Here is a 16609-nt window from a genome sequence, read left to right on the forward strand (position 1 = left end):
TTAAATTCCCAAGCTTTGTAAAACGTTATGCATATTTCTAATATAAAATATTTAGGTTGTGGTATAAAGGCACATATCAGTGAACAACTTTGCATATTTAATTTTTAAACCTGAACAGGACCTTATGTAGAGAAAACCCCCTAGTTTTTATCCCACTTCACCCAGTTGCAGGGATAGCGATTTAAACACACCAGCCAGAAACATGTTTACAAAGAGCATTTGGAAATTTGAACACACAGACACTCAAGAGCAGAATATAGCTCAGGCATTTTAAAGAGCCAAATTGGATTCCTGTAAGCATAACACTTCAAGCATTTTCCATATTCATTGTTTCACCCCCTCTCCTCTTGTTCATCTTCTGCCTGGTCTTCACACACTATTTCCCCAACACGGCTAGTTGTCTAGCACATGGTAAATGGGATTAGGAAGCAGAGGTGGCTAGAAAATCCCAACTTTTTAATACATTTTCAACTGGATCAATTCCCTACACTGCATGGCCGCACCGGTTTTACCAGTAGGATGCAGTGGATTGTGTAGGGCTGGGAGAAACAAGCCAGACAAAAGGCACTGATTAAAACAGCATCACCAGATGTGAACACGCACCCTAGGGGAAGCCACTATTTTAAACAGTCACAGTGGCTACTGGTCTGTCACCCCTGTCCCTGAAAACATTCCTTCCCACATCACAGTCTATTTTCCTCTTAAGTTGTCCCACTGATCAAGAAAAGGAGACTGGAATTCCATTAAGTGGGTTGAGCAGATCTGCCAGCTGCCATCAAAAGGGATGGGTTTCTCCATCCTCCTCACAATTCACCAATTATTCAGTTCACTAATACAGGCCCCCCCCCAAAAAAAAAAAACAAAAACACAAACCACCACACAAAACAGAAGACCAACACCAACCCACCACCACCCACAACAATTGAGCACTCTGTCAAGTTAACATTCTGCATTTTTTATTGAGGGGTCACATACAAAGACTCTAGGATGAGGACCAGCGACCTAAAACCCTGAAGCTCAGAACAGAGACGAGAGAGAAGAGGACCATGCACTGCACCAGCACACCCCTAGGTAGTTTCCAGCTGATCCAACTGCAATGCTGCCCAGAAAAAGGGACAGCCCTCCCAAATTCGCCATCCTCAGCAGCCAGTTCTCAATTTCTTTGAGCAGGGATTAGTCTCCAGTGAGCAGATTCAACCAACTGCCTGGTGGGACACAAGAACAGTTTGGACCTGGCAATCAGGGGTGGGCTTGGCCAGTTTTAAAGGAGACCTACAGGGAGGTTAATCGTCTAAACCAAATGTGAAACTGCACCCTTTGATGAAATGTCTCTTTCTCTGGCTACGTCAGGGTAAATGGTACCAGCACCCCACATTGATCCTTTCTAACTGCTCCCTTCAATACAACTCCTTTGTCAGCTGAACACTGACCTGGGCTGAGGAATTTACCTAAAAGGAAAATATATCAACAACAGTTTATTTTTAGTATGAGTCATCATCATAATCTAGCTCATTACACAGTTACACTCATATTGGCACAAAGAAAGGGAAAAAAACAAGGACAGAAATCAGCTGCCAGGGACTGCTTACACCAACACAGCTGCTAGAAAAAAAAGTCTCAAGACCAATGTGTGGAGGAGCAAATGTTTCAACTGCAGTTCACCGCTTCAGTATTTGAGGTGATGCAGAGAACATGTGCCCAGAAGTCTGTACACTTCCTCCTATTGTATCAAAATGGCTTAGTAAACAAATTAAATATTCCCTTGCCTTTTAAGGAGGAGCTAATATTTTAATATAAAAAAATGGTTTAGCCGGAATCGTTGCTAGGTATTGTTAAAAATAGCACACCTTATTCCTCAAACTGCATTCACGCCACCTCTAAAACCAAATGAGTAAAGAATACAAGGAATATACAACTTCATCCTTTGTGACTTAAGGTAAAATGATTGACTCAAATGATTACATTTCTTTCACTAGAATTCAGGGTATTTTTATTCATACCCGTTAAAGTTTTAGGGGCTTCTGAGATTTTTGGTTTATTTTCATTTTTTATTTTCCTTCCTAGGATCAGAAACATGCTGTGAAATCAATCTCTATGAAGCATGCCTGTACAGAAAGACCCTGCAGAGCATTATGTTGTCATCTTATCGTTTTGTGATTGTTATTTTATATAAAACTGCAATCTGTCACAACATTTGGGTAGAATATTGTAAAACACTAAGTTGAAAGCAAACTTAATTGTAGAATAGTACAGAGTTCACACACTAGTTGCTTTTATTTGTTTAGATGTTTTCACCCACAACCAGCATTTGTGCACAGTTAACAATCCCGACATGAACTGCAACTCAATTAAAAATGCACTGAATGACCAAAAGAGAAGAGTTCCAGTCTCCAGAAACATCAGTAATCCATGAAATTAATTGACGCAGTTAACATTAGAAATTGAAATGTCTAACCTTCAAATATGCGATCCAGACGTTGCCGCTTCACTTTGTGTTTGTCCATTAGAGACATAAGAGTGGAAGCTCAAAGAACGTCTCCACACAGCTTGGTGATGGTCTTCTCAAGCCAGCCACAGGTCAGAAACGCTTACTGTCTTTTAGAAACTTAATTTTACCTGTGAACAGAAGGAAAAGCTTCTTAAACTTTAAAATACTTTTTTTTTTCCCCCCACCTCTTTCCAGAAAGATGATCTATATGTAACTTAATTAAGAAAAAAACACAAAGTTCTTAAATCACATTAGGTAACCTGGCATTTCACAACAAGCTCACTCAAACAAAAGACAAAACTGCAAGCAAACAGCACAGCTCAAACAAGCCAGTGTAAGAAGTGCTCCAAGACAGCTGCCGTTTTCTGCCTTTTGGCTCTCAAATACTTTTTCCCCTTTCGCTGAACACACGGCCAACTAAAGAAGGTATCTTGGGCGGGTGCAGGTTCATACTTCCCGTAAATTGACAGAAGTGTGGCCACCTGGAATGCAACAGTGAAGCCATACACTTCTGCATCCCAATGCTTGCAGCCATCAAGAAAAATACTCTTCTCATTCTTAGCTTTTAAGCTTTCGATGATAAAGTAAACCAGAGTTTGATACTTGGAAGTTAAAGGAAATAATTAAAGAGGCATAGCCCCAAGGAAACGCACCACAGTGACAACACGGAACGGCAACATCTATATCAACAAAATGGCATTTAAAGCAGGTTTATGCATGACTAGGCAAGCTCTTTGGCAGCAAATACAACTAAGCACTTTTCAGATACCATGTAGCTGGGCAAGACAGCGTAAGGGTATTGCAACAAGCAGTCTGCATTTTAAGCCAAACCAGTGAGAAGCAGGAAGGGGGGATGGGGAGAAACAAAAATTCCCTCAGCAAGAATCTAATCAAAGCGGTAGATTATAAAATGCACATGAGCAAGCGGATGGGGTAAAGCTAAGCATACAGATCCTCTGAAAATCATAATCACAGCACCACTTTTATCCTCCTTTAAATAATCTCAACAGACTTTGAGAACAAAACTCAGCAGACGCTGTATTACAAGCACAGTGCACGTTGAAGCGAGCCAAATAATCCACCTCCCTGTTCCTTTTTATTCCAGCCCAACAGCTTTCAACATCAGTGGATAGCATTTAATGGCCCTACAAGTGACTGAACCTAGAAATCTGCTTGTTTCTTTCTAGAGGCTAAGCTTTTCTAAAACCAAAACATAGGCACATTTTATCAACATATTATGAGGATCCATGCACTCCAAGTGAAATGATAAAAAAATATTTTGAATATCAAGAACTGCACATTTGCATTAAAATAGATATCTTTGCCAGTACTACCCTGCCTCGTGCATTTGGGCTTTTAACAAAGTTCCTTTGCGTTATTTTCATTTAAAAATTGAGTTAACGTGCAATTTTCATCATGCTTTTAACACGTTGTTCAGCCTCATCCTCTCCTCTTCACTTTCCCTCCACACCTCTTTTTCTTTATCCTCAACTTCAAGATTCTTCTGCTGGTTTGCACTATGTCTGACTCCAGCTGAATATAACATCGCATCATGAATAGGAGAAAAACCAATGAAGAATGCAGAAGACGAGTTTTTTCTCTTTAAAACACAGAAAGAATGTTGCCATTTTAGAAATTTTCTACCATATTTCCCAACATTGATTATTCTTACAAAATACAACATTCTTCAATATTGAATGTGGCTCTGTTATGAGATTGCACAAGCATTACATCAAATCTAACATGCATTTTATAACCTTAAAAGCTAGTTATATAGCCACCTGCCTTTCCTTAAGCCAACACACCAAACTCATGTAAAGGATCAGTCCTAAGCTAGTCTTCAATTTATTTGCTTATCACTTCTGTTTTATAACCTACTTCCTGCAGTGGTCACATAGGAAGATCTAGAGGATAAGGAACAGAAACCAGAATATAATGAACATTTTAAATACTAGTCTCGGTTTAAAATTTCATAGCTTATTTAATTTCCCGTCTTGTAGAAACATATATGCCTGCTGGCCTCCTTGTGCTGTTTTGTTTATTCATTCAGCAAAAGATTTTTCCACTGTAGTCATTCTACATACAAAGCTGGATGACAGCTGTAAAAAACAGACCATCTGTAACTATTGACCTACCACTGAAAGTGTCACCAGATGTTTTCTATCTGTCTACAGCAGCTTCAAAGCGTACCATATAAATAAGTAGGTTTTTCTAAAAGAAAAAACACTTTTAAAATTATTTTTATTCATACTAAACTGTCATAAGTTTAAAAAAACATTTTTGAGCAAAAAATTAAATTAACATGTTAACACAGTTCTAAATTTAACCCTCAGAGTTTTATTATACTTCATGCTCTAACACAAAGAGAAGATGATGATATGGGAAGCATTTCCCAGCAAAACAAAAGCCTTATAATTATGGAAGCATTAGTTACTGCAATTACTAAACCACAACATGAATAATTGTATTTGAGAAATTCACTAAAAATACAAGCACACTTGTCTAATGAATTAAAAATCAGAACACAAAATAACAAGTAGTATTTAAGAGCAGACTTCTGTAGTTCAATATTTTACGATAAAGCAAAAATCCAACTGATTTAAGAATATATACTGCTTGTCATATGACAACTATTAGCTACAAAGCCATCTGAGATACCACCCATGTACAAAACTCTTTTGAGGAGTACAAATCTTAATCTAAGATATACACTCTTGGAAAGAATATTGGAGTGTTCTCTTTCAGTTAAGCAGATGATTCCAGTGTTTGAAAATATTTTTAAAGAGAATATGCCTCTGGGTATTGCAACCTGCAGCACTTCGCTCTTTCTTGAGAAACGAAGAGCCTCACGCTTTCTGAGACTTCAGGCAAAAAGGAAAAGGAAGGAAAGGGAATCTCCAACATTTTTATAGGAGAGTGAACAAATCCCGCAGGCTAAAACAGGAATGCTAAGTAAATAAGCCACCTTTGTTTTCAGTTTTCAAAGCAGGTAACACTGGTAATGGAATAAAAGATAAACATAAGCTGCGAGTGACAAGATTTGAAGCAAGGGCCATTCAAAACCCACAATCTTCTCTCCAGAGAGAGGATGAAAAGAAAGCAAACTAAGAAATTAAATTTTTTAAAAAAGGCAAACCAGTAGGCTGATTAAACACATACTTGTAGGTTGGGAGAAACTCCAAATTACTAGGGAAGAACTCACATCAGACCTGAAAGGCTCCGGCGAGTGCAGGACCATTTCCTTTGCATCAGTCTAATGGGAGAATTTTGCATGGACCAGATCATATTTCTACTAAATTTGAACAGGTGGGGAAAGCCTACCAGAAAAATTTTAAAGTGTACCATGCATAACCTCTGATTAGTTAGCCCACTCGCCAAAAGATTCACAATATAAACTCTTCTGAGCACAGACTTTTACCTATACAGCCAGGAATGGCAAAAGGCTGATTTGTCCCTTTGCCTCACTATCACCTTCCGTTGCATGAAACAATTTGTAGGCAGTCCCAGATCAGATGAAGCATAAGAAATCCAAAGAAGAAATTAAATTCACAGAACTGATAGATTGTTAACACATTGAGAATAAGGTCATGAAATTTCATGTTACCCTTAAAAATCTCAATCTTCATTTAACCATTCTAATATACACTCTGGTCTGAAACTATATTGAGTTACTGAAATATTTTTTCTTTGTACTATCAACTTTCAAAAGGTATAAAATAAGGCTACCATAAGAAAAATTCTAATGATATAATCCATATTCTACTGCCATCAGTTTTTGATGACTTCAATTAAATAAATGTCTTTCCTTCCCACCCAAATTGATAAGACCTCTATTTTCCATGACACCTCACAAGCCTTGAAATGTCCATTCTGCAGAGCCCTGGAGACAAGAAGTAAAGATAATGAAAACGCTGTTGTTCTTGTCATAAATATTTTACTCATCCTAAACAATTATACATTTTGCAGTAACTGTTTGTTTCAGATAGTAAACAGGTCATCTAGTCTAACCGTCCTGCCAGGAACATCGTTCACTAGACCAGGTTGCTCAAAGCTTCATCCAACCTGGCCTTGAACACTTCAAGGGATGGAGCGTACACAGCTTCTCTGGGTGACTGTTGCAGTGTCTCACCACCCTTGCCCTAAAAAACTTCTTCCTTATATCCAAGTCAACCAAACCTAAGATTTCACAGCAAAACAGTCACAGTCGTGGGTGAGCTGGATGATGTGCTCAGGGCAACTAGGGCTGCTCACCAAGCCAAAGGATGCCTTCTGCAATGACTATTGTTGCAACTGTATGGCCAGCAACACGAATACTTTACCACACATTTGTTCACCTGAACAGGTGAGAAACACCACAACAGTTTTGGGGTGTTTTTGTTTCACTTCCCCTTACCTCAATATGTCTTCAGTGAAATTACGGGAAGGACTCACAGGATGCACCCCGGCTTCGTGGCTGGATGTCAGATATTCCCAGCATCTGAGATATTATTCTGTGCCATAACTGGTTCCTCAGCTTGTGCCGCTAAAAGCGGAGCACCAAAGTACAAATTTAAACCATACACTCTGGAATTCTGAAATCCATTTTATGGTCTTGTCCCTTCCCCATGCATGAAGCAGTAAGCTTTTCTGCAAACCTAACCCAATGCACAATCCACAAATAAGAATTACTCACTCTACAAAAATTAACAACGTCCCTTAGAAATTAAGTTTCAAGTTTCAGGTTTTCCCCTTTTTTTGGAAAAGGGAACATGCTGAAGACAACATGGACTGTGAAAAAGCTAATACTGAGAAATGGAAATTTATCTAAATTTCAATATTTCTCTAGTACAAAGCAACATATCTTGTGTTTGGCAAAAGAGAGGATAGTATCAAGCTGACAAACAGCAGAAAGTAAAATCACATGTAAAAATGCTAGGTTGGAGAAATTAGCTTAATGTTCAGATAAAAGCAAAGGTGCATTTACATAATACAGAAGTCAACTTTCTGAAGCTATGGCAAGAGATGAGCTCTAACTCTGAGAAAGGGAAAAAAGTGGATGATGTATGAGAAACATTTGACTTGAAGCTCTACAAGTTGTAGCTGAACATTTCTAGTGTCTGTAGCAGCAGTATTGGTTCTGTATAAAACAAAAATTTCAGTTCAGAGGAATGGTGGTTCATAATGGAAATTAGGTGATACTTATGTCTCGCTGAGGTGTACTACACCTAAACATAGAAAAACTTTAAGATTAATAGCTGAACTAATTTTTTTTCTTTTTAAAGTTCAAAAGTATTATTCAACAGTACTTATCACTAGGAGTTTGAAAAATGCCCAATTAAAAATATAGAGGAACCTCAAATAGGAGTATGAGAAAAAGAGGCCAAAGACTTTTGTCTGCATGTTTCTTCAAAATGCAGCAATCATGGGTCTGCTACACCTACCACCACTGGAACATCCTAATCCAAAGTTCTGCAGGACAGCATTTATTCTTACATTTTATCTCATGCTGCTGTCCTTTTTCTGGAGATACTGTGACTTATTATAAAAACTTCTGCAGTATAAAACAATCACATCATTTTCACTGCACCCAAAACTACTCTTGCAAAGATTTAAACTACATTTAAAAATGTGTGGCCAAAAAAGCAGAACAAAAAGAGATTAATTACAAAAAGAAAAAGTATTAGGTCAGACTTTCTGTGTAAAAATTGAAGTTATTCCATCTTGTCTAACAAAAATTAATACTGAGTTAAGAAGAAAATATATAACTATATTTGCCTGTCAGGCAATTTATCTTGCCATTAAGCGTGGTTAAGCCACTTTGCCTTACCATTAGATGTCAGTACAGTCTAAGAGAAACTGTACAGGGAGCTTCAATATCAATAAATTAATCACAAAAGTGAAGCAATTACTGAATTAGGCACCAAGAAGAATGTTAGGTACTATTCAGAAAAGGACTAAAACCCCAAACATTATAATGGCATCTAAGATACACCTATCTCAAAAAAGACAGAGAACGAAGAAGTGCCAGGACAGTCAGTAAGTATGGTCCAAGGCATGGAATAGCTTGCTGGAAAAGGAGAAAAAGAAATGCACTGATACTCCCCAGGCTGAAGACAACATGATTGTGGGGAATAAAACAAATGTGTATAAAATATGCACCATGCCTCAATTCAATGGCTAGGGAGCACACAGTGGGACAGTAAGCCAGCATATTAAAAACTACAGGAAGCTTTGTCACAGAGTAGGCAATTAAATTGTAAAACCTGGTGTCACAGGTATCACGGATGCCAAAACTTTAAGTGGTTCTTAAAAGGAATAAGACCAGCTTGTGGAAAACCCATCAGTGGTCACTGATAGTAATGGCCACAATGCAAACCCAGGTCAGAAATCCATAAGCAGGTAAATGCCAAAGGCAAGGAAAATGTCAGTGCATGCTTGCTTTGTTTTCATACACAGCAATTTGTGCACTATGTCACGCCAACCAAATGTCCATTTAGCTCAGCATCCAAGAGTTGCCATGAAGGGAGATACTTCATGAAGAGCAAGAGCAGAACAAACATGATACTTTGCTTAAGCATCCACTAGTGGCCACTCTCGGAGCCAGGACACAGGACAGATGGACCTGCAGTCCCTTCTGACATATGGGCACACCTTAGATTCTTAGGAAATGCAGAGATATACTACAAAAATGGACTGATACAGCCATGCAGAAAGTGAGGTCCACAGCTCACAGGGATGCACAAAAAACATCCTAAGACAAAATAAAGCTGAAAGGTGTTAGTACTATTATGCCTAAAAGACACTGCTGCAATCAAAGTTGACAGTTTCTCCAATGTAGACCATAAGAGACACCTAGAAAATCATCGTCATTAAAAAACTGACAGTGCCGTAGACTCCACCCTAGTACATGGTAAGCTCTTCCAGCAACAAGTGGCCTGTTACCATCTGGTTTTGTGTAACTGTCAGTTTCGCTTAAACCTCCAGTCATCAGATTTGCTTACAGCTTTGACAGGCAGACAGAAGAACTCCCTGATGTTCTTTGCACAGGTACATCTTAGGTATCACCAGGCCATCCCTTAGTCTACTTGCAGAAGAGACCAAGCTCCTTGATACTCTCCTAGAAAGTAATGTTTCTGATCCTAAATTGCATCAAACCTTTGCATCCATAAATTAAACAGCAAGTCACAGTCACCAAGGTACCGGTCTGCAAGAGCTAGAACAAGCAAAGCCTTGCAGGAGCAGTTACATCAATGTCCAATGCAGAACCACCTTTACTGCTTTCTCCACAGTCCACAGATACATTCCACCACACCTCAGATGAAAAGACTTTGCACTTGGTTCAGCAGTTTATTCATCACCAGTGCAAACAAAGCGACTTCTTTTTAGGATAGGGTTCTCTGCCCTGCGAGTACAGCTGACAGTCTCTCCTTCTGTATTTATGATCTAAAATTTGAACACAGCTTGATAGAGTACAGCTTATCAAAGCAAACTTGATTGCTCTGCAGCACTTCCATCTCCTTTTTTTAATCGCATCAGCAGTTTTTACTATGTTTATCAGTGAAGGTTTTTTTCCTGTTGATAAAAATGTTCAAAATATGGCCAAGAATGCCCCTTGTCAACATGCCAGTAAAAACAAAGCTTATGGGTTTTTGACCTATTGTCCACTATTTTTTAATACTGTGACTAACTTCTTGTACTATTCTATGTTTTTAGTCAAAATACTTTAGTACCAAATAAAATGTCTTCCCAAAATAGTGTAATTTTTTTTTTATAAACAAAAGCTCTTATTTTTATGGCACAAGATTATAAAATGGCCTTTTTGACAGGGATTAAGGTGAAAATAGTAGAAGTTGTGATAGTAATTCTGTCATTGTAAGCTTTTTATGAGATATTTGTCTTCCCCGTAAGTTTTTTTTTCCAAAGCTTTTTCCCCCTTCGAGGCATTCTCTCTCACTTATAGATCTGTCCACAAGCCAAAAATTACTCCCTACTGAAAACGTACTACTGCAGATGTGTACAACTCCAGGCAGATGGGAAGCACCTCTGCTAGCTCAGACTTCTAGCTCATGAAGAAAACTTCATTCAGAAGCTCAAACTATGATTAGAAAATCATTAAAGGCTACCTCCCTGAGACACCTACATTTTAAGTAAAATGAAAAAGACATCCTTGCTGTCAGAAAACACTCACTCAGTGAGCAATATTACAGCTATGCTTCTCATCAAACCGCATTTCTAAAAATGTTGCCTTTCAGGTACTCAGCACAAGCTTCTTCAGAAAGACTGGCACTGTGACAAGCCTCAATCTCACTCATGAACAGATTTAGAGGAAATGAGAATTAAGAGACCGGTGTGGTCTTTCTAAGACTATGAACCTCTTGAAGTCCTTCCGGGCTTTGCCTTTTACTCTCCGACCTGAGACACACAACCTGGTGGGTGCGTTCTTCATTTCATCCACTGCTGGTTTGGTTTGTAAAGCAACACACACACCCCACAGGGGTACAGCAATACCTACTGTTTCCCAAAGCACTTTAAAACTCCCAAATGAAAACTATTTAAAAATATCAAATAAGTGGGTTGTTGAAGTACTCACTTCTGTATTTTTTGAAGTCTGAAATGAAAGAAAATTACATTAAAAGAAGATCAATCTCCACTCAATTTTTTCTGAACAGGCTGGAGAGCGAAAGCTTCCCACCCTTTTGGAGAGCTGGATGCAAGAGACAGTAACTGTGTAAACAAATGGAACACAATATTATGGATTTTGAGAGACAACAGCAGTGAAACTGAACTGCCTCTACAGAAAATAATTCAAAACACAAAATTTTCATTATTTGAATCAGAAACTCAAAATTAATAATATTTTATATTTTAGTGCACCTGAGCAAGCATAACAGGATGCAAAGAATTAAGTCATCGCTCATGATGATAAAAAGGCTAATGCCTCGGTTAATGAATTCTCTAGGAAAGGAAACAATTACTGGTGCATTTCATGAGTCTCCATTGCTAGAAAGGATTCAAACCAGCAGGAAGAAAAGACTACTTTTAACCTTTTATTGATTTACTGCCCCTTAATTTTCTTTCTCCAAGAAAGACACAAACCCCCATCACAATGCCAGGCACATGGACTGCGTGCGTACTCCACACATGAAGCTGGTTCCTCTGTCACAGATTTCCCACTATTAGAAGTAGCCCACGGATGTCAAAAAACCTGTGCTTTACAGATTGAAATTACTAAATAAAATAACATGTGCTTGTTCAGTGGAAAAGAACGAATGGAGGAAAAAGAGAGAAACTATATTCTGAAAGTGGGTAAGAAACCCTGCCTAAAGACATTTAGGTGAGAAAGCAGTAAAGGCTAATTAAGTTTAGAAAAAGAACTGAGACCTGTGTTGGTTTTTTCCCTGCATCAAAAAGCCTGCTATGTTGTATATGTGCACACATGCTGCTGTAAGAAAGCATGTTAAGTAGTGGGAAAACATTTTTTGAGACTGAGTACACTTGAACAGTAAACTGTTTGGGTAACATTTAAATATTATGATTGCACCTCATTTGTTCAAAACTGCTTTTATACCTAGTGAGTATTTTAGTGAAATAACCTTATCCATATTAAGCAAATACAGTTCTTGACCACATTTCTAGTTTGCCCATATTACCGCCCCGTGGCAGCAACATACCATCAGCAGTATCACAATAAGCTTTTCATACTGTTTACAAACCTTAGAATATAAACTTTTTTCATGCGACAAGCTAACATCTCGTATTTTCAAAATGCGCAGTACTACAGCAGTGCACTGGGTACACCTGACAGCCTTCAGGTAAGGCATTTTTAAGACACATAAGTGTAAATTAATCTTGTAATACTTTGAGTTAATTAGAATACACGACAGGCTTAAAGAATGGAAGCTCACCTGTTTAACCAAGTAACTGCTGCAGGTATTATAATTTTCCCTCAATTCCTAGGAAAAAGATTAAAAAAACACTTTGCATGATCAGACTTCCAGAGACTGTGTTTACACTCTGGTTGAAAAAAGAAAATACCAAGGATAAAGCCTTGCTACTACAGCTCCTACTCCTAAGACTACAGCAACTCTTTACAGTCAGAATAAAAGATACCTGGTCTGGGTGAACTATTGCTTACTTAGGTGTCCTGGTGAAACTATATTTTTCAGCAGCACATAAATTACAAATGTACTTTTGAAAAATTGTACATAGCATATATAAGTTACATGTGTGGGTTTTTTAAAAAAATGCAGTCCAAATGCTGGACCATTCCTTTCTCCCAGTTTAATGAGAGAAGACAATTGCCACCACCTAAAAACAGTAAAATGGTCAATATAACATGCATTTACTCTGCATTTCCCAGGAATTAACTTTAAAAAAGATACTGAACTGTGCAAGTTACAGATTATTAATAACATTTAGCAATAGCTTTTCTACATTTCTTTGACAATTCTGGTATCAGTAGAATTATACATCTGGTATATAAATCTTTTCAAAGTTCATGAGGTCAGAAAAGCTAAATTTATTTAACAAGCAGGTATAGCCACATTAAGAATTAAAAAAATTTTTTTTTCCAAGTGTAACACTAGATATTGCCAAAATGTCTCCCCTCCTTACTAAGCAATAAAAACTTAGCAATTAGACAAGACACCAAACAAGCGTTAAGTTCCATTTACTTTAAAAGAATTACCCTTTGTTTTAGCTTCAGCCACCTTTGTCAAACTTTGCACCTTTACTTACAGTCCTACCCACCGTAGGATGGTTTGGGTTGGAAGGGACCTTTACAGGTCACAGGATCACAGAATGGTAGGGGTCAGAAGGGACCTCTGGAGATCATCTTGTCCAACCCTCCTGCCTGAGCATCATCTGCTTCCAGTACAACTGCCATGGGTAGGGACATCGTCTACTAGATCAGGTTGCTCAAAGCCCTATCCAACCTGGCCTTGAACACTTCCAATGATGGGGAATCCATGGATGCACATCCACAACAATGTTACATTTTACAGATCAAAAATCAGCTTGCAAGTGCTGTAAATTGTAGCTATAAAAAAAAAGCTATTAGAATACCTACTTGGCAAAACAGAAGATACTACTGAACTCCACTAAAATACCCAGAAGCATAATTACCAGATTATTTCCTGCTGTGGCTCCCTCACTACTGGGCTCCTGGAAACAGCTATCTAGCCTCAAAGGCATCACCAACCATCTTCCAGTAATCACAACTCTCATACTCGACTAGAGGAATTGTTTAATTGGTAATTCTTTTCCCCATATTTGGGTGTCAATCTACATCTCCTGGCATGACATTTCATTAAGAAATTTCCAGCCAACTACACTCCCATCTCAATCACAGTAATACAGAGCATTTTTACACCTTGCTAAATTCTATAAGCAATCTTCATCGCAATTACAGGAATTGCTTATGTAGAAGATTAATGCTAGTGGCTAGGATATAGCATCCTTTAACACAATTAAGTGTGGGGAAACAAAGAATTAAAAGTACAATTAGATAGTCTCATGCATCTGAGTGACTGACAACTGCATGATATATTATAACCAACACTGGCATACACTACTCATTTTCCAAATGTATTACATTTGTCTATATTCAGCTTTTAAGCTCATCCACTTTTTCTTTTATTCAGTACTGGGAAGGCAGAGGAGAGAACTAGAGTCACTACAGGCTGCTTCACTATGGAGTTCTGCAAAATTTGCTTTTCAGAGATATGGGGGGGTATAGATTTTAAACTGCATTCTCCCTCTTCTGTTCACAGAAGCCTCTCTCAAGAGAAAGGACCGTAAAAATCAGGGAATTGTATTCTTTAACTCTACATTCAAAAGCTCTCAGAGGTCACAGAGCAGCAGCTTGCTTGGTTTTTGAGGTGCGCTTCAATGCAAAACTACTTTACCTTTACTGTAAAACAACTTTGAAATTTGGAGAAGGGGACAAACAGGCAATTAAGTTTTCACACACTAAAATCATTAGCTAGGTGTTAGAAATCTTAGAAAGCTTCTTCATGCTCACATCAGGACGCAAGATCCCTACATCATGTATACCAAAATGCTGGCATGGTGAGTCAGTCCAAATGCAATGAACTGTTTTGTTTTATTCCAAAAAGGTTTTAGTGCAACTACATTCATCATACTATCTCAGTATCTTTCTGCAATATAACTGATATAACTATAAATTTTCACAGTTTATTCTCTCTCATGTCTGGGAGAGACAACTGTATGTGCAGCCTGCTATCTTTAGTTTACTTACTTGAACATATATGCTGGTTTGTATCTTGTTACAGAAGAAAGATCAAGCAAGAAGTGCACTTGGCAGCTGGTCTGGAAAGTGATAAGACCATAATGCTCTTTAATGGAAATTCACTTCGGTCCTACGCTACACTAGGAAATAAAATTTCCAGCCCATATTAACTTGAAGGTTAGTTCTTCTTGATTAATTAGAATGATACTGTTACTGAAGAGGGCAGTTTTTATCTAACAGTTTTAAACTATCTCAAGTTCATAACATTTTACATCTCAAAGATGAGGCCAAAACCCTGAATCTAATATTCTCTCACAGACTAAGTAGAGACTTTTCTAAATGATGTAAAATGACTGAAAGCTAGCAAAGCAGTTTGCATTTCTCAAGAAATGTGTTCCCTAATTCTGGATGAAAGCCGAGGATATGAGACAAGAGAAGCAGCACTGCATATAATATCCAGCACCCAAGTTGCCAGTTCACATCCTCAAACCTTTTAACCAGTTATCAGGCAGATGACTAACTCAAGCAAGATTTACCCCTCATAGGACTCCTCATAGAAGAGACCATAGAATCATAGAATGATTTGGGTTGGAAGTGACCCTAAAGACCATCTAGTTCTAACCCCGCCACCATGGGCAGGGACACCTTCCAGTAGACCAGGTTGCTCAAAGGCCGAGCCAGCCTGGCCTTGAACACTTCCAGGGATGGGTCGTCCCCAACTTCTCTGGGCAACCTGTTCCAGTGCCTCACCGCCCTCACAGTGAAGAATTTCTTCCTTTTATCTAATCTAATCTAAATCTACCCTTTCAGTTTAAACTGTTACTCCTTGTCCTATCACTATATGCTCTTGTAAAAAGTCCCTCCCCAGATTTCTGGTAGGCCCCCTTCAGGTACTAAAGTGCTGCTATAAGGTCTCTCTAGAGCCATCTCTTTCCAGGCTGCACAACCCCAACTCTCAGTGCCTGTCTTCATAGGAAAGGTGTTCCGGCCCTCTGATCATCTTTGTGTCCCTCTTCTGGACTCACTCCAACAGCTCCATGTCCTTCTTATGCTGGGGGCCACAGGACTGGACACAGCACTCCAGGTGGGGTCTTCCTGAGAGCAGAGTAGAGGGGAAGAATCGCCTCCCTCAGCCTGCTGGTCACACTTATTTAGAGACAGCCCAGGATACAGTTGGCTTTCTTGGCCCTGCCAGGTCATGTTGAGTTTCTCATCCACCAACATCCCCAAGTTCTTCTCCTGAGGGCTGCTCTCAATCCATTCTCTGCCCAGCCAGATGTGGTGGTGGCATACTGTGTCACTATATACTGAATATGCTTCTTCAAAAAACTCTTTAACCATTTTAGTGTATTGATCTCCTGTCAGAGAGGGGCATGACATTTCTTGCCTATGAGAATTCCACGCTGCCATTGAGAACAAGAGGAGCCATCCATTCACCACCCATCAGCAGGTCCCTTAGCAGTACCCTATGCTGCTTTCCAAGGCACATTCTGCCATAATGCTGACTTTTAAAAAGGTCTAGACAAAAATTTACATCTATTAGATTAAATTCTCATTGATTTCTGGTGTATTATGAGCTCCCCCAGTAATGTCAAATAAAAGATAGCTGACTGGAATCAAAGTACCTGGAGAAAAAAAAATAGTTTTGCAGGACTGCATCCAGAAGGAAAGCCACAGATTTCTTCCATGAAAGACTCACTGTGCTACTTTTGATTATCAGCAGTCCAAGTTGTTCATAACTCTTCTGCAGGCCAATGACTCCAAAAATACTGTTCATAAAGGGTGTTTGTCAGATGATCTGCAGGGATCACTGTGCAAAAAACCTGGTCTTGGAATCTGCTTTCACAGCTGAGGAATCCTAGTATTTCACATTTTCCTTGTTTTCAGAGCTT

General features: G+C 38.7%; 1 protein-coding gene across 5 annotated transcripts in view; it reads right to left on the reverse strand.

The window, feature by feature from the left end:
* CTBP1 (C-terminal binding protein 1) overlaps positions 1 to 16609 on the reverse strand; it is a 248832-nt gene that overhangs the window by 190549 nt on the left and 41674 nt on the right. For 3 of the 5 annotated variants that reach the window (XM_064448934.1, XM_064448932.1, XM_064448933.1), the window contains exon 2: positions 2456 to 2616. In XM_064448934.1, the coding sequence (XP_064305004.1) occupies positions 2456 to 2513 (58 nt within the window). In that variant the 5' untranslated portion in view covers positions 2514 to 2616. Of the gene's footprint in view, positions 1 to 2455; positions 2617 to 16609 lie in introns of those variants that run through there. The other 2 variants (XM_064448937.1, XM_064448941.1) reach the window with 2 other exon arrangements.

This window comes from Phalacrocorax carbo, chromosome 4, assembly GCF_963921805.1.
Source record: "Phalacrocorax carbo chromosome 4, bPhaCar2.1, whole genome shotgun sequence".
NCBI classification, from domain to species: domain Eukaryota; kingdom Metazoa; phylum Chordata; class Aves; order Suliformes; family Phalacrocoracidae; genus Phalacrocorax; species Phalacrocorax carbo.